At 50.3% G+C, this 24,643-nt stretch overlaps 1 protein-coding gene across 1 annotated transcript in view; it reads left to right on the forward strand.

Annotated features, from left to right (window-relative positions):
* Window positions 1-24,643, forward strand: part of LOC140188920 (echinoderm microtubule-associated protein-like 3) — an 89,846-nt gene that overhangs the window by 2,817 nt on the left and 62,386 nt on the right. The window contains exons 2-4 of the mRNA XM_072245572.1: window positions 6,864-7,082; window positions 12,939-13,421; window positions 13,549-13,831. Of these exons, the coding sequence (XP_072101673.1) occupies window positions 6,864-7,082; window positions 12,939-13,421; window positions 13,549-13,831 (985 nt within the window). The remainder of the gene's footprint in view (window positions 1-6,863; window positions 7,083-12,938; window positions 13,422-13,548; window positions 13,832-24,643) is intronic.

Raw genomic sequence — 24,643 nt, forward strand, 5'->3', positions numbered from 1 at the left:
GAGACATTCTGTAATGATCAATAAACGAGTTGTTTGGAATCAAATGCCCTTGCCTGGTGTCGCAGGGCTGGGGGTGTCTGCACCCGTGCCAACCCCCGCCCCTGGCACTGCCACCTGTCCCTCACCCCTCCCGCGGTGCCCCACCCTCGCCATTCCCAACATCCTTTGTTCCCGCCAGATTTACAACCTCTCTCTCCCTCCACGTTGACAAATACAGTATTGAGCAAAAGTTTTAGGCACCCTGGATATGTGTATGTGCCTAAAACTTTTGCACAGGACTCTATTGTAGCCCCTAGGCTGTGGAACAGCGTTCCCCTCCCGATCAGAACTGCCCCCCTCCATCGACTCTTTTAAATCGAGGCTCAAAACCTACTTTTATTCGCCAGCGTTTGAATCCTCCTGGATGTGGCTGATTTTTGGCTTGTGCCTAGCCTGTAAGCTGTTTGCCTTGTTGGTTCTGTCTGTGTTTCTTGTATTTTGCTCTGATCTGTACAGCACTTCGGTCAACGCGAGTTGTTTTTAAAATGTGCTATATAAATAAATTTGACTTGACTTGACTACCAACCGCTAGTATTTATGTATTTAATTCCATATCTGTACTTTAAGTTATAAAAACGCAAACACGAGGAATTCTGCAGATGCTGGAATTTCAAGCAACACATATCAAAGTTGCTAGTGAACGCAGCAGGCCAGGCAGCATCTCTAGGAAGAGGTACAGCCGACGTTCGGCCCGAGACCCTTCGTCAGGACTAACTGAAAGAAGAGATAGTAAGAGCTCTTTCAGTTAGTCCTGACTAAGGGTCTCGGCCCAAAACGTCGACTGTACCTCTTCCTAGAGATGCTGCCTGGCCTGCTGCGTTCACTAGCAACTTTGATGTGTGTTGCTTTAAGTTATAACTTTATTTTGTATAATTTTAGTTGTTTATAGGTGTTGTACGTTGCCGTTTTTTGTTACTCATCTTTCCCTGACCAACACCCCACAGCAAATTCTTATTACGCGTAAATGTAATGAGCAATGAAGTTGATCGTTTCCACAGCGATCGAGCATCTCGACGCGCGTTTAACTCGTCGCGTTGGTGAACGGGGTTCGTAGCAAGGCGATACAGTGAGAGGAACGATTGTAGCTCTGAAGCAGCACAGACAAAACGCCGGAAGAACTCAGCTGGTCAGGCAGCCTCCGTGGAAAGGAATAAACAGGCGACGTTTCGGGCCGAGACCTTTTACCTCTTCTCACCTGTCTATCAGCACCCCCCCCCCAGGGTCCCCTCCCCTCCTTCCCCCTTTCTCCTATGGTCCAGTCTCCACTCCTCTCAGATTCCTTCCTCTCCAGCCTTTGACCTCTCCCATCCTCCACCACCCAGGCCAGGCTCTTTACTCGCTGCTGCCATCAGGTAGAAGGTACAGGAGCCTCAGGACCCACACCACCAGGTTCAGGAACAGTTACTCCCCCTCAACCATCAGGCTCTTGAACAAAAGGGGATAACCACACTCATTTTGTTTCTGATGTTCCCATAAAGAATGTCCCACATTAAGGACTCATTATCCCATTATTTCATGCTCTCGTTATTTATTGTCATTTATTTATATTGCGTAGTTTGTTGTTCATGAATCCTGTTTACAGTTACTGCTCTATAGATTCACTGAGTATGCCCACAGGAAAAAGAATCACGGGGTTGTATGAGGCGACGTGTACCTACTCTGATAATAAATTCTACCTGCTTACTCACCTGGCTTCACCTTTCACCTTCCCGCCTCTTTCCCCTCTTCCCCCCCCCCCACTTTTTTTTTTACAGTTCTGGCATCTTGCCCCTTTCTCCATCCGTCCTGACGAAGGGTCTCGGCCTGAAACGTCGACTGTACTTTTAATTTCCTCCCCCACAGAGGCTGCCTGACCCGCTGAGCTGCCCACAGCATCTTGCGTCTGCGTTGCTTTGAATCTCCAGCATCCGCAGACGGTCTCACGTTGTAGATCTGGTGCTTTTATGCTGCATTTTTTTAAAAGCTTCTTTCTCTGTACCTTGATAGCCAGGGCTGAAATAGCGAGGGGGCCCAGTCTGAAGGTGCTTGGAAGTGGGTACAAGGGGGATGTCAGGAGTAAGTTTTTTTTACACAGGGATTGGTGGGCGCATGGACTGCCAGTGATGGTGGTGGAGGCGGATACGATCGGGTCCCTTAAGAGACTGTCAGATAGGTACATGGAGCTTAGAAAAGTAGAGGGCTATGCTGTAGGGAAATTCGAGGCAGTTTCTAGAGTAGGTAACATGGTTGGCACAACATTGTGGGCCGAAGGGCCTTTAATATGCTAGAAACATAGAAAACCTACAGCACAATACAGACCCTTCAGCCCACAAAGCTGTGCTGAACATGTCCTTACCTTAGAAATTAACTAGGGTTACCCATCACCCTCAATTTTTCTGAACTCCATGTACCTGTCCAGGGGTCTCTTAACAGACCCTATCGTTTCTGCCTCAACCACCGTCGGCGACAGCCCATTCCACGTGCTCACCGCTCTCTGCGTTTTTTATAAAAGAAAACTTACCCCTGACATCCCCTCTGTACCTACTCCCCAGCACCTTAAAACTGTGCCCTCTCGTGCTAGCCATTTCAGCCCTGGGAAAAAGCCTCTGACTATCCACATGATCAATGCCTCTCATCATCTTATACACCTCTATCAGGTCACCTCTCATCCTCCATCGCTCCAAGGAGAAAAGGTCAAGTTCACTCAACCTATTCTCATAAGGCATGCTCCCCAATCCAGGCAACATCCTTGTAAATCTCCTCTGCACCCTTTCTATGGCTTCCACATCCTTCCTGTAGTGAGGCGATCAGAATTGAGCACAGTATTCCAAGTGGGGTCTGACCAGGGTCCTATATAGCTGCAACATTACATCTCGGCTCCTAAATTCAATTCCATGATTGATAAAGGCCAATACACTGTATGCCTTCTTAACCACAGAGTCAACCTGTGCAGCAGCTTTGAGTGTCCTATGGACTCAGACCCCAAGAACCCTCTGATCCTTCACACTGCCAAGAGTCTTACCATTAATACTATATTCTGCCATCATATTTGACCTACCAAAATGAACCACCTCACACTTATCTGCCCAGTTTTGCATCCTATCGATATCCCACTGTAACCTCTGACAGCCCTCCACACTATCCACAGCACCCCCAATCTTTGTGTCATCTGCAAATTCACTAACCCATCCCTCCACTTCCTCATCCAGGTCATTTATAAAAATCACAAAGAGTAGGGGCCCCAGAACAGATCCCTGAGGCACATCACTTGTCACCGGCCTCCATGCAGAATATGACCCATCTACAACCACTCTTTGCCTTCTGTGGGCAAGCCAGTTCTGGATCCACAAAGCAATATCCCCTTGGATCCCATTCCTCCTTACTTTCTCAATAAGCCTTGCATGGGGTACCTTATCAAATGCCTTGTTGAAATCCATATACACTACATCTACTGCTCTTCCCTCAGCAATGTGTTTAGTCACATCCTCAGAAAATTTAATCAGGCTCATAAGACATGACCTGCCTTTGACAAAGCCATGCTGACTATTCCTAATCATATTATACCTCACCAAATGTTCATAAATCCTGCCTCTCAGGACCTTCTCCATCAACTTACCAACCACAGAAGTAAGACACACTGGTCTATAATTTCCTGGGCTATCTCTACTCCCTTTCTTGAATAAGGGAACAACATCCGCAACCCTCCAATCCTCTGAACCTCTCCTGTCCTCATTGATGATGAAAAGATCATTGCCAGAGGCTCAGCAATCTCCTCCCTCGCCTCCCACAGTAGCCTGGGGTACATCCCGTCCGGTCCCGGTGACTTATCCAACTTGATGCTTTCCGACAACTCCCAGCACATCCTCTTTCTTAATATCTACATGCTCAAGCTTTTCAGTCTGCTGCAAGTCATCCCTACAGTCGCCAAGATCCTTCTCCATAGTGAATACTGAAGCAAAGTATTCATTAAGTACCTCTGCTATCTCCTCTGGTTCCATACACATTTTCCCACTGTCACACTTGATAGGTCCTATTCTCTCACGTCTTATCCTCTTGCTCTTCACATACTTGTAGAATGCCTTGGGGGTTTTCCTTAATCTTGCTTGACAAAGCCTTCTCATGGACTCTTCTGGCCCTCCTAATTTCTTTCTTAAGCTCCTTCCTGCTAGCCTTATAATCTTCCAGATCTCTATCATTACCTAGTCTTTTGAACCTTTGGTAAGCTTCTCTTTTCTTCTTGACTAGATTTTCAACAGCCTTTGTACACCACGGTTCCTGTACCCTACCATCCTTTCCCTGTCACATTGGAACGTACCTATGCAAAACTCCACGCAAATGTCCCCAGAACATTTGCCACATTTCTGCCATACATTTCCCTGAGAACATCTGTTCCCAATTTATGCTACCAAGTTCCTGCCTGATAGCCTCATATTTCTCCTTACTCCAATTAAATGCTTTCCTAACTTGTGTGTTCCTATCCCTCTCCAATGCTATGGTAAAGGAGATAGAATTGTGATCACTATCTCCAAAATGCTCTCCCACTGAGAGATCTGACACCTGACCAGGTTCATTTCCCAATACCAGATCAAGTACAGCCTCTCCTCTTGCAGGCTTATCTACATATTGTGTCAAGAAACCTTCCTGAACACACCTAACAAACTCCACCCCATCTAAACCCCTCACTCTAGGGAGATGCCAATCGATATTTGGGAAATTAAAATCTCCCACCACAACAACCCTGTTATTATTACACCCTTCCAGAATCTGCCTCCCTATCTGCTCCTTGATGTCCCTGTTACTGCTGAGTGGTCTAAAAAAAACACCCAGTTGAGTTATTGACCCCTTCCTGTTCCTAACTTCCACCCACAGAGACTCCGTAGACAATCCCTCCATGACTTCCTCCTTTTCTGCAGCCGTGACACTATCTCTGATCAACAGCCACACTCGCACCTCTTTTGCCTCCCTCCCTGTCCTTTCTGAAATATCTAAAGCCTGGCACTCAAAGTAACCATTCCTGTCCCTGAGTCATCCAAGTCTCTGTAATGGCCACAACATCATAGCTCCAAGTGCTGATCCACGCTCTAAGCTCATCCGCTTTGTTCATAATACTCCTTGTATTAAAATAGACACATCTCAAACCGTCGGTCTGAGTGTGTCCCGTCTCTATCACCTGCCTCTCCTTCCTCTCGCACTGTCTCCAAGCTTTCTCTGTTTGTGAGCCAACCTCCTCTTCCCACCCCCCAACTATTCTAGTTTAAACTCTCCCCAATAGCCTTAGCAAACCTCCTCGCCAGGGTATTGGTCCCCCTGGGATTCAAGTGGAACCCATCCTTTTTGTACAGGTCACACCTGCCCCAAAAGAGATCCCAATGATCCAGAAATCTGAATCCCTGTCCCCTGCTCCAATCCCTCAGCCATGAATTTATCCTCCACCTCATTCTATTCCTGTACTCACTGTCACGTGGCACAGGCAGTAATCCCGAGATTACTACCTTTGAGGTCCTGCTTCTCAACTTCCTTCCTAACTCCCTGTAGTCTGTTTTCAGGACCTCCTCCCTTTTCCTACCTATGTCATTGGTACCAATATGTACCACAACCTCTGGCTGTTTACCTTCTCACTTCAGGATATCATGGATGCGATCTGAAACATCCCGGATTCTGGCACCTGGGAGGCAAACTAGCATCTGTGTTTCTTTCCTGTGCCCACAGAATCGCCTGTCTGACCCCCTAACTATCGAGTCCCCTATCACTGCTGCCATCCTCTTCCTTTCCCTCCCCTTCTGAGCCACAGGGCCAGACTCTGTGCCAGAGGCACAGCCACTGTTGCTTCCCCCAGGTAGGCTGTCCCCCCGCAACAGTACTCAAGCAGGAGTACTTATTGTTAAGGGGGACAGCCACAGGGGTACTCCCTAGTATCTGACACTTGCCCTTCCCTCTCCTGACTGTTACCCAGTTATCTGTCTCCTGAGGCCCTGGTGTGACCACCTGCCTATCGCTCCTCTCTATCACCTCCTCGCTCTCCCTGACCAGACGAAGGTCATTGAGCTGCATCTCCAGTTCCCTAACGCGGTCCCCAAGGAGCTGCAGCTCGACACACCTGGCGTAGATGTGGCTGTCCGGGAGGCTGGGAGTCTCCCGGACTTCCCACATCTGACACTGAACACAGAACACCGGCCTAGCCATAGTCATAGTCATGGTCATGGTCATACTTTATTAATTCTGGGGGAAATTGGTTTTCATTACAGTTGCACCATAAATAATTAAATAGTAATATGTAAATTATGCCAGGAAATAAGTCCAGGACCAGCCTATTGGCTCAGGGTGTCTGACCCTCCAAGGGAGGAGTTGTAAAGTTTGATGGCCACAGACAGGAATGACTTCCTATGACGCTCTGTGCTGCATCTCGGTGGAATGAGTCTCTGGCTGAATGTACTCCTGTGCCCAACCAGTACATCATGTAGTGGATGGGATGGGAGGCATGGGAGCCTCACGCACATACCTCCTATCTGTATTCTACACAGGCAACCTACCTCACCTCGACCCCTTATCGCCAAAGCCCCGTTGAGCCAAAGCCTTCCAACTCTGCCTCCCCGTAGATTTCTATGTTACCTCGCTGTACTGACGTGTTGAAATGATTTGTACGCTCAGCATGCAATTTATCAACTGACCAGAGAGAAAGTTTTCAGAAGGTGGGGGGGTCGGTGCTGACTCCTGAAGGCTGCAGGGGCGGACAGGGTGGAAGATGAGGTGCTGTTCCGTGGGTTTGCGTTAGCGCAGGGCGGACAGGGTATGTGGGGGGAGCTGCAGATTCGGCTTTGAGCTGCAGTTACTGGCTCGGCCTGCAGGGGTCAGCAACACTCCACCGAGGGCAGTGGCAGCTGGACGCCAGTGTTCTGCGGACGCTGCAAATCCGGGGCAACACGGACAAAATGCCGGAGGAACTCAGCAGGCCAGGCAGCATCTGCGGGAAAGAGCACACAGGCGGCGTTTCAGGCCGAGACCCTTCAGCAGGGCTGGATGCTGAAGTCGAGCTGGAAGGTGAGGGGAGGAAGAAACGCGAGGTGGTGGGTGAAACCGGGAGGGGGAGGGATGAAGTAAAGAGGGGGGAAGTCGATTGGTGAAAGAGATATGGGGCTGGAGAAGGAGAGGACAGAAAAGAAAAGGGAGGGAGCAGCACCAGATGGAGGCAATGGGCAGGTAAGGAGATAAGGTAGGAGATGGAAAAGGAGATGGGAAATGGTGAGGGGGGCCATTATTGGAAGTTTGAGAAATCGATGTTCATGCTGTTAGGTTGGAGGCTACCCAAATGGAATATATGGCGTTGTTCCTCCAACCTGAGTGTGGCCTCATCCTGACAGTGGAGGAGGCCACATTGGAATGGGAAGTGGAATTAAAATGGGTGACCACTGGGAGATCCCATTTTCTCTGCAGACAGAACGCTGGAGCTCAGCAAAGCGGTCTCCCAATCTATGTTGGGTCTCACCGATGTACAGGAGGCCACACCGGGAGCACCGAACACAGTATGTGACCCCAACAGACTCACTGGTGAAGGGTCGCCTCACCTGGAAAGACTGTTTGGGGCCCTGAATGGTGGTGAGGGAGGAGATATAGGGGCTGGTGTGGCTCTTGTTCCCCTTGCAAGGATAAGTGCCAGGAGGGAGATCAGTGGGGAGGGACGAATGGACAAGGGAGTTGCACGCACCTCCTCCCTCACTACCATTCAGGGCCTCAAACAGCCGGAGGAACGACACCTTGTATTCCATCTGGGCAGCCTCCAATCTGATGGTATGAACATTGATTTCTCCCAATTTCCGTTCATGGACCCCCCCCTTCAGCATTCCCCACCCTCTTTCTCCTCTCTCACCTTACCTCCTTACCTGCCCATCATCTCCCTCTGGTGCTCCTCTCCCTTTTCTTTCTTCCACGGCCTTCAGTCCTCTCCTATCAGACTCCCCATTCTCCAGCCCTGTATCTCGTTCACCAATCGACCTCCCAGCTCTGTACTTCACCTCCTCCCCCTCCCGGTTTCACCTACCGCCTTGTGTTTCTCCCTCGCCTTTTCACCCTGACTCCTCACCTTTTTTTTTCCCTCCAGTCGTGTCGAAGGGTCTCGGCCCGAAACCTCGACTGTTTACGCTTTCCCACAGATGCTGCCTGGCCTGCTGAGTTCCTCCACCATTTTGTGCGTGTGTATGTTGTTCACCCTCCTCTCCTATCAGATTCCTCTTTCTTCAGCCCTTTACCTTTTCCACCAATCACCTCCCAGCTTCTTACTTCATCCCCAACCATATTCCCCCTCACCTGCCAGCTCGTACCCCTCCCTCCTCCCCTCACCCCCATCCTCTCCGGTCCTGATGAAGGATCTTGGCCTTTAACGTCGACTGTTTATTCCCCTCCACGGATGCTGCCTGGCCTGCCGAGTTCCTCCAGCGTTTCGTGAGAGTTGCCCTGGATTCACCCCGTCTTAACATTACAGCACATTCTCGTATGTTAAAGAACAAAGGTACGAGGACGATTTCTATAGTCGCAATGCCCTCATAATGCTTCCTTTTGAGTTGCAAGTAGTTTTATACAAATGCCTGGATCACCCCGCCAACACTCGTCCAAGTGAGTGCCAATTACTCTGGTCTGAGCCCTGTTCATGCAATGGAGCGTTGAGTGACATAGCGAAGTACAGGCCCAGAAACAGGGCTTCTGGCCCATCTAGTCCGTGTCTACTCCCACAGACCTGCACCAGGACCATCGCACGTCCACGTACCTATCCAAACTTCTCTTCCAACGTTGAAATCGAGCTGGCATCCACCACTTGTGCCAGCAGCTGGTTCCACACTCTCACCACCCTCTGAGTGAACGAGTTTCCCCTCATGTTCCCCTTAAACTTCTCACCTTTCACCCTTAACCCATGACCTCTGATTGCAGTCTCACCCAACCTCAGTGGAAAAAGCCTGCTTGCATTTACCCTATCTATAACCCCTCAGAATTTTGTATACCTCTGTCAAATTTAGAATACAGGCCAAACCTGTTCAGTCTTTCCTTATAACTCGGGTCCAAGCTCAGCAACTTCCTTGTAAATTTCCTCAGGATTCTTTCAACATTATTTACTGTAAGTCAGTGACCAAAACTGCACCCAATACTCCAAATTAAAATTTAGTGTGGAAACCGGAATCTCCGGAGCTGAAGGCCCTGAAATCCCTGGCTTTGCGTGTTTCAGCGGCCGGGGAGAGGTCGAAGGCACTCGGCAGAGGATGGCGCTCGGGAGGCTGTATCGAAGAGGCTGCTCGGAAGCTTGGAGTTTTTGGATGGACGGACTCAGTGTCGGCTGTGGTGGGCTGCTTCCAAGGCATCGACAGATTGACGGTGCCTGGAGGATTATGGCAGGGAGTTTCTCCCTTTTGCCGCCTGCTATCGGGGACTCGGGAGTCGATCGACTCGGGACTTTGAGACTTTTTTTTACTGTGCCCATGGTCTGTTCTTTATCAAATTATGGTATTGCTTTGCACTGCTGTAACTGTATGTTATAATTATGTGGTTCTGTCAGTGTTAGTCTTTGGTTTGTCCTGTTTTCTGTGATATCACGCCGGAGAAACGTTGTATCATTTCTTAATGCATGTATGCATTTCTAAATGACAATAAACAAGGACTGAGTGTTCTCATAATCTAAAATCAGGCCTCACCAACGTCTTGTACAACTTCAACATAACATCCCATCTCCTGTACTCAATACTTTGATTTATGAAGGCCAGCGTGACAAAAGCTTTCTGTATGACTTGTGACGCCACTTTCAGTGAACTATGGACCAGTATTCCCAGGTTCCTTTGTTAAACCGCACTCCTCAGTGCCCGACTGTTTATTGTGTAAGACCCACCCTGGTTGGTCCTACCAAAGTGCCACGCCTCGCACTTGTCTGCATTAAATTCCGTCTGCCATTTTTTTCAGCCCATTTTTTCCAGCTGCAAGCTCTGACAGTCTTCCTCACCGTCCACTACACTCCCAACCCCCCCACCCCCAATCTTGGTGCTATCTGCAAATTTGCTGATCTAGTTAGCTACATTATCATCCAGATCGTTGATATAGACAACAAACAACAGCAGACCCAGCACTGATCCCTGTGACACTCCACCAGTCACAGGCCTCCAGTCAGAGAGGCAACTCTCTACTACCACTCTCTGTCTTCTCCCTCAAAGCCAATGTCTAATCCAATTTACTACCTCAGCCTGAATGCCGAGCGACCAAACCTTCTTGTCCAGCCTCCCATGCGGGACCTTGTCCAAAGCCTTGCTGAAGTCCATGTAGACAACATCCACTGCCTTACCTTCATCAACTTTCCTAGTAACCTCCTCGAACGTCTCTGTGAGATTGCATAGACAGGACTTACCAGGCACAAAGCCAGGCTGTCCATCCTTAACCAGTTCCTGTCTATCCAAGTGCTCCTGTATCCGGTCCTTTGGAATACCTTCCAATAACTTTCCCACGACTGATGACAGGCTCACCGGCCTCCGGGGCCTCGCTCTGGCTAAGGACGATTTTAAAAGTCTCTGCTCGGGCCCCAGTAATTGCTGCACCGGCCTCCCACAGGGTCTGAGGAAACACTGTGTCGGGCCCTGGTGATTTAACCACCCTAATTTGCCTCAGGACAGCAAACGCCTTCTCCTCTGTCATCCGTACAGGGTCCGTGACCTCACTGCTGCTCTGCCTCACATCTGAAGACTGCAGCCGATTCCCTCCACTTGTTGTCTTTACCTTTTATTCTGACAGGCTTTCTACTCTCAACATTTCACTTCTGAAGGCCTCCCGCTTTCCAAGCGCACCTTCACCAGAGGACAGCCTGTCCCAGTCCACGCTTTCCAGATACCATCAAAACTGGCCTTTCTCCAATTTGCAATCCCAACCCGCAAATTTACTTTTGAAACTAATGGCATTGTGGTCACTGGGTGCAAAGTGTTCACCCACCCAAAGTATCACCTGTCCTGTTGTGTTCCCGAATACCAGATCCAGTACTGTATGCCCTCTCATTGCGACTTCTACGTTCTGATAAAGAAAACTTTCCTGAGCACATTTGTCAAACTCTATCCCATCCAGTCCTTTTACAGTCTGGGATTCCTAGTCAATACATGGAAAGTTAAAATCACCTGCTGTAACAACATTGTGTTTCTTGCAACGACCTCTGTACAAATTTGTTCCTCTAAATCCCTCGGACTGTTGGGTGGTGGGTAATATAGCCCAATTAATATGGTCATAACTTTATTATTTCTCACTTGCACCCATGAGCTCTCCAGTCTGTCCTGACTGAGCACTGCTGTGACATTTTCCCTGACTAGTAATGTCAGCCCTCCTCCTTTCAACCCTCCCGCTCTGTCACGTCTAAAAGAACAGAATCCCGGTGTACCGAGTTGCCAGTCCTGCCCCTCCTGTGACCAAGGCTCGCTACCGGCTGCAACATCGCAGTTCCAGGGGTTGATCCGTGCCCTGAGCTCATCTGCCTTTCCTACGAGACTTCCTGCATTAAAATGTGCCCCACACAGGACATCAGTGGCACCATGCTCAACCTTTTGATTCCTGACTTTGAATCTCACCAGCATCTGCCTCCACAGCCTCTCTGCCAACAGTTCTGTCACTCTGGTTCCCATCCCCCTGCACGGTGGGGTTTAAACTATTAACAAACCTTCCTGCTAGGGTATTAGCCCCCCTCCAGTTCAGGTGCAAACCGTCCCTTTTGTACAGGTCCCACCTCCCCTGGAAGAGAGCTCAACGATTCAAAAAAATTGCATTCATGCATATGCAGACATCTCAGGTCAACCGGATGCTTCATGCTCTGAGCTGCAGTTAAAATTTAACCTACAATCCATATTCAGATCTGAAGAATATGGATTGTAGGTTAAATTTTAACTGCAGCTCAGAGCATGAAGCATCCGGTTGACCTGAGGTGTCTGCATGTGCATGAATGCAATTTTTTTTTTTGAATCATTGATCTCTCTTCCAGGGGAGGTGGGACCAGCAGAGAAGGGACGGTTTGCACCTGAGCTGCGGTTGCCGGTTATCGTTAATATTTGCTGTATTTCCAAACTTCAGAATACCCAACATTATACGAGGGAAATCTCCCCCTCCCCCCACCCCACACTCACAGTGCACAGTTCTTCCACTGTCATCCCTACTGCGTGGAGCTCCCTCACCGCCACACCCACATTATGTAGTCGTGCAGGTTTGGTCATCGACCTACAGGAAAGATGTAAATAAGGTTGAAAGAATGCAGAGGAAATTGTTGCCGGGATGGGAGGACCTGAGTTATGAGGAAAGATTGACTAGATTAGGACTGTATTCTTTGGAACGTAGAAGATTGAGGGGAGATTTGATAGAGGTGTACAAAATTATGAGGGGTATAGATAGGGTTAAATGCAAGCAGGCTTTCTCCACAGAGGTTGGGTGGGGCTACAACCATGGGTTAAGGGTGAAAGGTGAGAAGTTTAAGGGTAACATGAGGGGAAACTTCTTCACTCAGAGAGTAGTGAGAGTGTGGAACGAGCTGACAGCACAATAGATGGATACGAGCTCCATTTCAACACTTAAGCGAAGTTTGGATAGGTAGCGTGGATGGGAGGGATATGGAGGTCATTTGGGAGCAGGCTGTTTAAATGGTTGGGCACAGACTAGAGGGGCTGAAGGGCCTGTTTCTGTGCTGTACTTTTCTATGAAGCTGCCACACCACCTCTACAACCGTGTGGAGACCCCTAACTGCCCCTCCCACTATGTCGCTCCCTCACTACCCCTCCCCCACCCAGCGCTCCCTTACCGCCCCTTCCACAATGCAACTCTCCCTCACAATCTCTCCCACAGCAAAGGGCTCCCTCACCGCCTCTCCCACACACACACACACACAGAGCGCCCCTGCCACAGAGTGAAGCTCTCTCGCCGCCACTCCCAAGGCGGGGGCGCTCCCTCGCCCGCAGGACGGCGTCCGCTCCCGCGGTGCGGCGCTCCCTCGCTCCTCTTCCCCGCAGGCGCGGAGCTCCCGCACCGTCCCAATGGACTGCGTGAATCTTCAGCCCCCCCCACCCACAATGCGGGGATCCCTCACTACTCCCGGGGGAGTAGCCCCAGCAGCGGCGCGGCGCTCCCTCCAAGGCCGAGGCCGGGAGTTGCGCGAACCTGAGGGGGCGGTGGGGAGGAGGAGCGTCCGACACCGGGAAGGGGCGGCGCGCACTCGCGTCCGATCTGCCCTGTCGCAATGGCCCCGCTTCCCCTGGCGCTCTCCCGGCCAGGCGCTCGTTGAGCTGGGATCTTGCTGTGCCTCTGAGCTCCCCGAGGGCCCGCTCCGCTCCCCTCCCCTCCTACTCCCTCCCTCTCCCCCCCTTCCCCCTCTCCCCGAAATCGGCCCGGAATGGACGACTCCACAGCTCACAGTTTTCGTGAGTAAACTCAACTGAAAAGATTTGCACAAGTTTTTTTTGGAAGGAGGGAGGGGGTTAAAAGTAGTGGGGGTCAGGTCCGGGTCCCGGTCCCGGATCGGGAGCTCTCCTATTCTGAAATTGACAGCCTGCGGGTCGGCGGGGCGACTTTAACCCCCTCCTGCCCGTTTTCCGAACAGGAAGTAGTCTCGTTGGCTGTCGCCGGCCCGGACACAGTCCCCTTGTCTCGTGTCGGGACCCCGAGGGGTGGCGGGGTCCGAGCCGGCGGGGCAAGTGGGTGTTTATCCCCGCCAGGGCGCGGGGCAGATCCCGCCAGGTGGTAGTCACGTGCGAGGCCAGCGCTCCGCCTCATGCCCACCTTTTGCCCGGTAACTACTGGGATCTTCCCGTGCACCGGGAGACGTGGCTGGGTGCGGGGGGGGGGGGTTTGGGGAAGAGCGCCCTTGGTTAGTGTTGTCCTGTCTTGGGTGAGGGGGGGAGAGGGGCCCTGACCCCCTCTGGACGGGATGGAGCACCAACCCCCACAATGATGACATTTGGACGTCCTCCCTCTGTTGGGACGTGTGGGGGGGGGAAGTGGGTCACCCAATCCCTCCATCCCCCCCCCCCGGAAGGGGATTCCGAGGGGGAGGCATGCCCACACTCCTCCCCCACGACAGTGAGGCGATAAGTGCCTGACCCTATTCCAGCTCTGGGGAGGGGGGTGGGGGGGGGTCAGGGTTCAGAGTTCATTCCCGGTGCCCTCTGTGAGGAGTTTGTACGGTCTCTCCCCGTAACCGCGTGGGTTTCCTCCGGGTGCTCTGGTCTCCTCCCGCGGTCCGAAGCCCTACCGGTCAGTGGGTCAATTCGGTCATTGTAAATTGTCCCGCGACAATTAATTCAGTCGGTTGAGGGAAGGGCCTGTTCCCCGCCACGTCTCTGAATGAAATAAATAATATTTATTTCTTTACTAAGAGACAGGACAAGTCCTTTCGTCCCTTTGAGCCGTGCTGCCCACAGTCCCCAGGTTTAACCCTTGCCTAATCACGGGGCAATTTACAATGACCAATTAACCCACCGACCGGTACGTCTTTGGACTGTGTGGGAGGAAACCCACGCGGTCACGGGGAGAACGTACAAACTCCTCGTGGGCAGCAGTAGGTATTGAACCTGGTACTGTAAACCGTTGCTAGCCACCACACAGCCGCTCCCCGGGTAGTGGTAAGGTTTCAGTCTGTGGGATCTTCCCATGTAGATTGGGGACCGGGGGAGGCCGTGGTATAGAGAGGGGTCCCGGGTGAGTCGGTACGCGGACCCCTCTGGGCTGGGGCGAGCGAGGCGTGTGTGCCTGAGGGGACGAGGCACATGTTAAAACAGTATGGTGCAGGAGCAGGCCTCGGACCGAGCTGTCACGCCAGCCTAATTAAACTCGCCATTCCGTGCCCGGCTAAAATTAATTTTACATCTTTGCACTGTGCTGCTGCCAAACCTCTGGCACGTCAGCAGTAATGAACCAGATTCTGGTTGAAGTGCAGTGCCTGTGCGGACATTCCGATCCGAAACTGCTCGTCTATGTCCCGCGCATGGGAACGTGCGGTGAAATGCGTTAAGGGATGCGCTGGGGGTGAGCCCGCAAGTGTCTCCACGCCTTCTGGTGCCAACCCGAGTGGCAATACTCTGAGAGGCTTGGATGGGGTAAACGGACGGCATCTTTTTTATCCCAGGGTTAAAATGTCTGACAACAGAGGGCATACGTTTAAGGTGAAAAGAGCAAGTTTGAGTCTGATCTACCATTCAATCATGGCTGATTTATTATCCCTCCCCACTCCATTTCCCTGCCTTCCCCCCGTAACCTTTGGCACCCTGATTCATCAAGAACCTATCAACCTCTGCCTTAAATATACCCAATGACCTGGCCTCCACAGCCGTCTGTGGCAGTGAATTCCACAGATTCACCACCCTCTGGCCAAAGAAATTCCTCCTCATCTTTGTTCTAAATGGATATCCCTCTATTCTGGGCTGTGTCCTCTGGTCCTAGACTCCCCCACTACAGGAAACATCCTCTCCACATCCACTCTGGTCCTAGACTCCCCCCACTACAGGAAACATCCTCTCCACATCCACTCTATCTGTGTCCTCTGGTCCTAGGCTCCCCCACCATAGGAAACATCCTCTCCACATCCACTCTATCTGTGTCCTCTGGCCCTAGACTCCCCCCACTATAGGAAACATCCTCTCCACATCCACTCTATCTGTGTCCTCTGGTCCTAGACTCCCCCCACTATAGGAAACATCCTCTCCATGTCCACTCTATTGAGGCCTTTCATATTCAATAGGTTTCAATGAGATCCTCCCCCCTCCCCCTGCATTCTTCTAAACCCCAGCAAGAAACAGACCCAGAGCCATCAAATGTGCCTCATACATTAACCCTTTCAGTCCAGGATTATTCTCATGAGCCTCCTCTGGCCCCTCTCCAATGCCAGCGCACTCTTTGTTACAGTGTGAAAGGGGGGTCAGTTTGTCACAGGGAGTTCAAAGTGAATTTATTATCAAAGTACACATGTGTGACCCAACACCACCCCGAGATTCATTTTCTTGTGGGCATTCACAGTAATTGCAAAGAAACACCATTGAGTCCATGAAAGACCACACACAGGATGGGGAAAAACAAAATCAGTGTGCGAAGACAACAAGCTGTGCAAATACAAATTTTTTTTAAAAAACCTAAGCAGTAAACATTGAGAATGTGAGAGGAAGTGTCTTTGAAAGTGAGTCCGGGGCTTGTGGGGAACAGTTCAGTGTCGGGGTGGGTGAACTGGTCTCCTGCGGAGAGAGGGAGCGTGGAGCCCGCGTGCGGTCAGCCAAGGAGGCGAGAATGGAGTCTCTGACGTCCCTGCCAGCCTGAGGAGAGGGCACAGCTGGCAGGCCAGGCTTGGCACACGGTCTCCCCCCCCCCACCCCCCGAGCACTGCCAAGCCCTCGGCTTGTGGTCTGCGTGACCACGCTGTTTTATTTTTTTTTATTAAAAAAAAGACCTGGCGCCCGCAGGAGGCATGCAAATCAGCTCCAAAACCACAAGCAGAGTCGCAGAGTGGTAATGCAGAAGCCAGACCTTCGCCTCACCTCCTCCATATTAACCCTTATACCCACCCGTGCTATCCCATTTGGGCCGAATGGCCCGGTTCTTCTTCTATGTCTCGGGGTCTTGTCTTAGGGTGGCAAAGGTCACAGGGCGAGGGCAGGAAAATGGGGTCGAGAGGGATCATAAAACGGTGACGGAATGACAGAGCAGTCTCAAAGTTCAAGGTCACTTTACTACCTAGATCCACCTCTGCTGACTTCCTGCCCGTCACTCTGCTGGCATTTAGGAGGTCCCCCATCTGCCTATCCATGGCATCGTGCTCAGGTGCCGAGCATCCTTCGCTGCCGTTCCCCTCGCGATCTTGTTTGACCAGTCGGGGTCGTCGGCCCTGAGCTGAACCCCCGAACCCGGAGGACCAGTGGACCACTCTTAGTCCGACCTCTGCCCTCTGACCCTGTTTGGCGTGGGTGACCCTACCAAAGCAGAAAGCCCTGACTCCAGCCAACGTAGCTCTCCGGGCCGCTGAGGCGCGACGAGGTTGTGGCCGGAGGCAAACTGCGTACATGTCGCCATATACAACCTTCAGATACCCTTTTTTTGCGGGCAAGCTCAATAAATCCATCGAATAATAACCGTAACAGACCCCACCAACCTGAGTTTTCTAACCAATGTGCAAAAAAAGCAAGTATGAAAGAGAAAGTAATAACGATAATAAATAAATAAGCAATAAATATCGAGAACATGAGGCGAAGAGTCCTTGGCAGTGAGTCCGCAGGTTGTGGGAACAGTTCAGTGATGGGGCAAGTGAAGCTATCCCCTCTGGTTCAAGAGCCTGATGGTTGAGAGTTGAGACTGGATGGGCTGAATGGCCTGATTCTGCTCCTGTGCCTCTGTGATCTAATGGTCACCTGACCACGTTATTGACATTAGTTCACTGTTGTTACTTAAGCTGCTAAAAACTTAAGGACATCTCCCCCACACCCCCATCCGTCACATCAATACATCGGGGTATCACGAGGTAAAACAGTACCAGAAAGTAGTTCAAAGTTCAAAGTAAATTTTATTATCACACTACTGTAGATATACGCCACCACATACAATCCTAAGGTTCATTTTCCTATGGGCATGCTCAGCAGATCTATAGAATAGTAACTGTAAATGGGATCAACCAGAGTGCGGAAGATTACAAACTGTGCAAATGCACATGTAAATAATGAGATAAAGAGTCCTTAAAGTGAGATCACTGGTTGTGGGAACATCTCAATGGATGGGCAAGTGAGTGTAGTTATCTCATTTTGTTCAAGAGCCTGGTGGTTGAGGGGTAGTAACTGTTCCTGAACCTGGTGGTGCGAGCCCTGAGGCTCCTGTACCTCCTTCCTGATGGCAGCAGCGAGAAACGAGCATGGCCTGGGTCTCTGACGATGGATGCTGCTTTCCTACGAGAGCGTTTCATGTAGACGGGCTCAATGGCGGGGAGGGCTTTACCCGTGATGGACTGGGCCGTATCCACCACCTTTTGTATGATTTTCTGTACAAGAAGGTCGGTGTTTCCGTACCAGGCTGTGATGCAGCCAGTCAATACACACTCCACTGCACGTCTATAGAAGTCTGTCGAAGTTTTAGATGTGGTGCTGAATCTCTGCAGGCTCCCGAGGACACGCTTTCTTCATGAGCTGCCGTGTTACCGTTAGAGAGCGCGGTGCAGGTATCCTCCGCGGTTTCCGTCTGCACTTCCCGCTGCCTCGCTAAAGCAGCCTACCCCACCCACCCCAGTCATTAAAGAAAAAATTCCTCCCCTTCCCCTCTTCCTCTACTCTTCACCCTGGCCTCTCACCTCCCCCGGGTCCCCTCCTCCTTCCCTTTCTCCCATGGTCCACTCTCCTCTCACATTCCTTCCTCTCCAGCCCTTGACCTTTCCCACCCGCCTGGCTTCACCTCTCACCCTCCAGCTTGCCCTCCTTCCACCCCCCCCCAACCTTTTTATTCTGGCATCTTCCCCCCCCCCGCCTCCTTTCCAGTCCCGACGAAGGGTCTCGGCCCGAAACGCCGGCTGTTTGTGCCTTTCCGCGGACGCTGCCCCCGACCTGCTGAGTTCCTGCAGTGCCTCGTGCGAGTCGCCCCGGGCAACCTGCGCCATCAGCGAGCCTTCTCGTGTTTGTGAATTGTCGCTTTCTCCCCTTTTATTCTCTCACCCCACCCCCCCAATCAGGCAGAAGATACAGAAGCCCGAAAGCACGTCCCACCAGACTCTACCCCGCTGCTGTCAGACTCTTGGATGGCCCCCTCGAGGGACCCTACGGATACAATCCTCCCCGTCGTGGCCCCTTGCACCTTATTGCCAGCCTGCACTGCGCTCTCTCTGTGACTGCGACACTCTATTCTGTCTGAATTCCGTTACGGCTGGAGGGATACCTTAAACCGTTACTCCTCGGGCACTACGATGGGAGCTCAGTTCTCGTCGCTGCCTGTAAGGAGTTTGTACGTTCTCCCCGTGTCTGTGTGGGTTTCCTCTGGATGTTCCGGGTGTGTAGGTGATGGAGGGTGTGTACTGACTGGCTGCATCACGGCCTGGTAGGGGAAACACCAAAGCCTCTGAACAGAAAATCCTACAACAGGTAGAGGGATCGGCCCAGCCCATCACAGCAAATGTCACTCCACGCTTTCGGAAGGGTGGAAGCCAAAAGAGAGGATGTTTTAGGCCAGTTAGCCTCACCTCGGTGGTTGGGAAGGTGTTGGAGTCTATTGTTAAGGATGAGGTTTCGAGCTACTTGGAGACTGATGATAAAATACGTCAAAGTCAGCATGGTTTCTGTAAAGGGAAATCTTGCCTGACAAATCTCAAGTGAAGTCAAGTCACTTTTTATTGTCATTTCGACCGTAACTGCCGGTACAGAACACAGCGAAAATGAGACAACGTTTTCCAGGACCATGAACAATACAAAAACTACACAGAACTACGTAAAACAACACAAAACTACACTAGACTACAGACCTACCCAGGACTGCATAAAGTGCACAAAACAGTGCAGGCACTACAATAAATAATAAACAAGACAATAGGCACAGTAGAGGGCAGTAGGTTGGTGTGAGTCCAGGCTCTGGGTATTGAGGAGTCTGATGGCTTGTGGGAAGAAACTGTTACATACTCTGGTCGTGAGAGCCCGAATGCTTCGGTGCCTTTTGCCAGATGGCAGGAGGGAGAAGAGTTTATATGAGGGGTGCATGGGGGTCCTTCATAATGCTGTTTGCTTTACGGTGTAAGTGTCTGTAATGGCGGGAAGAGAAACCCCGATGATCTTCTCAGCTGACCTCACTATCTGCTGCAGGGTCTTGCAATCCGAGATGGTGCAATTTCCAAACCAGGCAGAACAGAAATCTGTTGGAGTTCTTCGAGGAAGTAACAAGCAGGGTGGACAGAGGGGAGACAGTGGATGTCATTTACTTGGATTTCCAGAAGGCATTTGATAAGGTGCCATACATGAGGCTGCTTAGCAAGATAAAATCCCATGGTGTTACAGGAAAGATATTGGCATGGATAGAGGAATGGCTGACAAGCAGGGGGAAGTGAGTGGGAATAAAAAAGACCTTTTCTGGTCGGCTGCCAGTGACTAGTGGTGTTCCTCAGGGGTCAGTATTGGGACCACAACTTTTCACATTGTTTGTCAATGACTTAGATACTGGAATTCATGGCTTTGTTGCAGAGATTGTGGATGATACGAATGTAGTTGGAGGGGTAGGTAGTGCTGAGAAAGCAATGCGTTTGCAGCAGGACTTAGACAAATTGGAAGAATGGACAAAAATAGCAGATGGAATACAGTGTTGGGAAATGTACGATCATGCATTTTGGTAAAAGGAACAATAGTGCGGACTATTATCTAAATGGAGAGAAGGTTCAAACATCAGAGGTGCAGAGGGACTCGCGCAAGACTCCCAGAAGGTTCATTTACAGGTTGAGTCTGTGGTAAAGAAGGCAAATGCAATGTTGGCATTCATTTCAAGGGGAATAGAATGTAAAAGCAAGGAGATAATGCTGAGCCTTTATAAGACACTGGTCAGGCTGCACTTGGAGTATTGTCAACAGTTTTGGGCCCCCGTATCTTAGAAAAGATGTTTTGGCACTGGAGAGAGTCGAGAGGAGGTTCAGAGGGATGGTTCTGGGAATGAAGGGGTTAACATATGAGACGTGTTTGGCTGCTTTAGGCCTGTACTCACTGGAATTAGAAGAATGCATGGGGATCTCATTGAAACCTACCGGATGTAAAAAGGACTAGATGGGATGGATATAGAGAGGATGTTTCCTTTGGTGGGGGTATCCAGAACTAGAGAGCACAGCCTCAGAATTGAGGGGTGACCCTTTAGAACAGAGGTAAGGAGGAATTTTTTTTAGCCAGAGAGTAGTGAGTCTGTGGAATGCTCTGCCACAGACTGCGGTGGAGGCCAAGCCCGTGGGTGTATTTAAGGTAGATGTTGATCATTTCCTGGTTGGTCAGGGCGTCAAAGGATAAGGCAAGAAGGCAGGTGTACAGGGTTGAGTGGGATCCAGAATCAGCCACGATTGAATGGCAGAGCAGACTCGATGGGCTGAATGGCCTAATTCTGCTCCTATGTCTTATGGTCTTGTGGGTGAAACCCTCCCAACCATTTAGCACATCTACAGGAAAGCAGCATCCATCATCAGGGCCTGCCACCACCCAGGCCAGGCTCTCTTCTTGCTGCTGCCATCAGGTAGAAGGTACAGGGGCCTCAGAACTCACACCACCAGGGCCAGGAACAGTTATTCCCCCTCAACCATCAGGCTCTTGAACAAAAGGGGATAACTACACTCACTTGCCCATCCATTGAGATGTTCCCACAACCAATGATCTGACTTTTAAGGACTCTTTATCTCATGTTCTCATTATTTATTGCTATTTATTTATATTTGCATTTGCACAGTTTGTTATCTTCTGCACTCTGGTTGATCTTTCACTGACCCTGCTATAGTTACCATTCCACAGATTTGCTGAGTACGCCCTCAGGAAAATTAGCTTCAGGGTTGTACGGGATGCGAACTTTGATAACAAAAATTACTTTGAACTTTGGACTTTTTTCCTCCCGCATTCCGACGGAGTGCGGTCTCAGGTTAGTGACCTGCAGGGAGCTTGTCGACGTTTGCGGGCTGCCCCCGTACAGTCTTCGCTGATTTGATTCGACGCCAGCGATACGTTTTTGCTGCGCGTTTGGAAGTTTACATGGCAGGAAAAAAAAAATCCAATCCTTCGACTTTAATTTTCTCCCTCTGTGGCTTAACTTCCTCCCTTGTATTTTCGTTAACCCCCCCCTCCCCCAGCACACCATGAGACCGTGGGTAGTGGGGTGGAAATACAGCTGTACTGGAGGAGGTGTGAGGTGCTCTATCCCTCCCCAAGCCTGGGAACAGACAACAGACAGCAGACCACCCCAGAGGCGAGGTCTGAGTCACACGTCTGAGCCCAGGATTCACGCGGACCACCCCCTCCCTCCCAATAGACCCCAGCGATCAACAGAGGCGTGGACAAGGCAGAGGAAAGAATCCTCACTCCCCAGGGCGGAAATGTCCGGACAGAATCCGAGTCGGGTCCATTATCACTGGCGCATGTTGTGCAATTAGTTGTTTGCTGCAGCAGTATCAGATTTTGGATGGCCGAGTGGGGATTCGTCCCTGCCAGAGGAGGCGCAGTTTGCTCCTTCCCTCTGCTAGCCTGCGGGTCACCCTTGGGCAAGGTGTGGCACCTGCCCAGCCCTCCCGATCGGGGTCAGGTGGACCCATGGGAGCAGGTGGTGGATGGTCGTATGAGCAGCCGGTGCGCTTCACAAGTCCTGGTTATGTGGCCACTGACGCCAGGCAGACGATCTCTGAGGAGTATTGATAATGGGGGGAGAGGTCACCCATCCGGTAAAGACACTGCCCAGAAGGCAGCAATGGCAAACCAGTTCTGTCGAAAAAAGTTGCCAAGAACAATCGTATTCATAGAAAGACCATGTTCGCCCTCGTCGTGCAGCACGGCACGGAGTGATGATGTCACACCACACAGTGCATAATGATGACCTTGAAGGAGACTAGTGTTGAAATTGTGGGGGCCCTGGCAGAAATATTTAAAATGTCGCTGTCTACGGGTGAAGTGCCGGAGGATTGGAGAGTGGCTCATGTTGTTCCGTTGTTTAAAAAAGGATCGAAAAGTAATCCGGGAAATTATAGGCCGGTGAGTTTAACGTCAGTAGTTATTGGACGGAGTACTAAGAGACAGAATCTGCAAGCATTTGGATAGACAGAGACTTATTAGGGAGAGTCAACATGGCTTTGTGCATGGTAGGTCATGTTTGACCAATCTATTGGAGTTTTTCGAGGAGGTTACCAGGAAAGTGGATGAAGGGAAGGCAGTGGATATTGTCTACATGGAATTCAGTAAGGCCTTTGACAAGGTCCCGCATGGGAGGTTAGTTAGGAAAATTCAGTCGCTAGGTATACATGGAGAGGTGGTAAATTGGATTAGACATTGGCTCGATGGAAGAAGCCAGAGAGTGGTGGTAGAGAATTGCTTCTCTGAGTGGAGGCCTGTGACTAGTGGTGTGCCACAGGGATCAGTGCTGGGTCCATTGTTATTTGTCATCTATATCAATGGTCTGGATGATAATGTGGTAAATTGGATCAGCAAGTTTGCTGATGATACAAAGATTGGAGGTGTAGTAGACAGTGAGGAGGGTTTTCAGAGCCTGCAGAGGGACTTGGACCAGCTGGAAAAATGGGCTGAAAAATGGCAGATGGAGTTTAAATACTGACAAGTGTGAGGTATTGCATGTTGGAAGGACAAACCAAGGTAGAACATACAGGGTTAATGGTAAGGCACTGAGGAGTGCAGTGGAACAGAGAGATCTGGGAATACAGATACAAAATTCCCTGAAAGTGTCGTCACAGGTAGATAGGGTCGTAAAGAGAGCTTTTGGTACATTGGCCTTTATTAATCAAAGTATTGAGTATAAGAGCTGGAATGTTATGATGAGGTTGTATAAGGCATTGGTGAGGCCGAATCTGGAGTATTGTGTTCAGTTTTGGTCACCAAATTACAGGAAGGATATAAATAAGGTTGAAAGAGTGCAGAGAAGGTTTACAAGGATGTTGCCGGGACTTGAGAAACTCAGTTACAGAGAAAGGTTGAATAGGTTAGGACTTTATTCCCTGGAGCGTAGAAGAATGAGGGGAGATTTGATAGAGGTATATAAAATTATGATGGGTATAGATAGAGTGAATGCAAGCAGGCTTTTTCCACTGAGGCAAGGGGAGAAAAAAACCAGAGGACATGGGTTAAGGGTGAGGGGGGAAAAGTTTAAGGGGAACATTAGGGGGGGGCTTCTTCACACAGAGAGTGGTGGGAGTATGGAATGAGCTGCCAGACGAGGTGGTAAATGCGGGTTCTTTTTTAACATTTAAGACTAAATTGGACAGATACATGGATGGGAGGTGTATGGAGGGATATGGTCCATGTGCAGGTCAGTGGGACTAGGCAGAAAATGGTTCGGCACAGCCAAGAAGGGCCAAAGGGCCTGTTTCTGTGCTGTAATTTCTATGGTTCTATGGTTCTAAGATGGTGACCATGAGAAATAAGATTTTAATTACCTACCTACCCTGCCTCTAAATGAAAGGTATAAAATCCCAAGGGAGGCGGGATAGAGTGGGTGTGGAGATGGTGTTTCATCCCATGGGGGGGGGATCTGGAATAAAGTGGCACTGTTTTAAAAATTGGGGCAGGCTTGCTTAAGGTGGAAATGGGGAGCAACAGTTGTTCATTTGGGGCGCCATGGTTAGTGTGACATTAGCCTGAACAGATTGGAGGTGGGGGAGTGGGAGGTGTTGAGGAAACGGAGAGCCTGCAGAGAGACTTAGATAGTTCAGGGGAATGGGCAAAGAGGTGACAAATGAAATACAATGTCGGAAAGTGTATGGTCGTGCACTTTGGTGGAAGAAATAAATGGGCAGACTATTATTTAGATGGGGAGAGAATTCAAAATGCAGAGATGCAAAAGGATTTGGGAGTCCTCGTGCAAGATACCCTAAAGTTAACCTCCAGGTAGAGTCGGTGGTGAAGAAGGTGAATGCAATGTTGGCATTCGTTTCTAGAGGTACAGAATATAAGAGCAGGGATGT

This window comes from Mobula birostris, chromosome 28 (genome assembly GCF_030028105.1).
Source record: "Mobula birostris isolate sMobBir1 chromosome 28, sMobBir1.hap1, whole genome shotgun sequence".
In the NCBI taxonomy this organism is placed as follows: Eukaryota; Metazoa; Chordata; class Chondrichthyes; order Myliobatiformes; family Myliobatidae; genus Mobula; species Mobula birostris.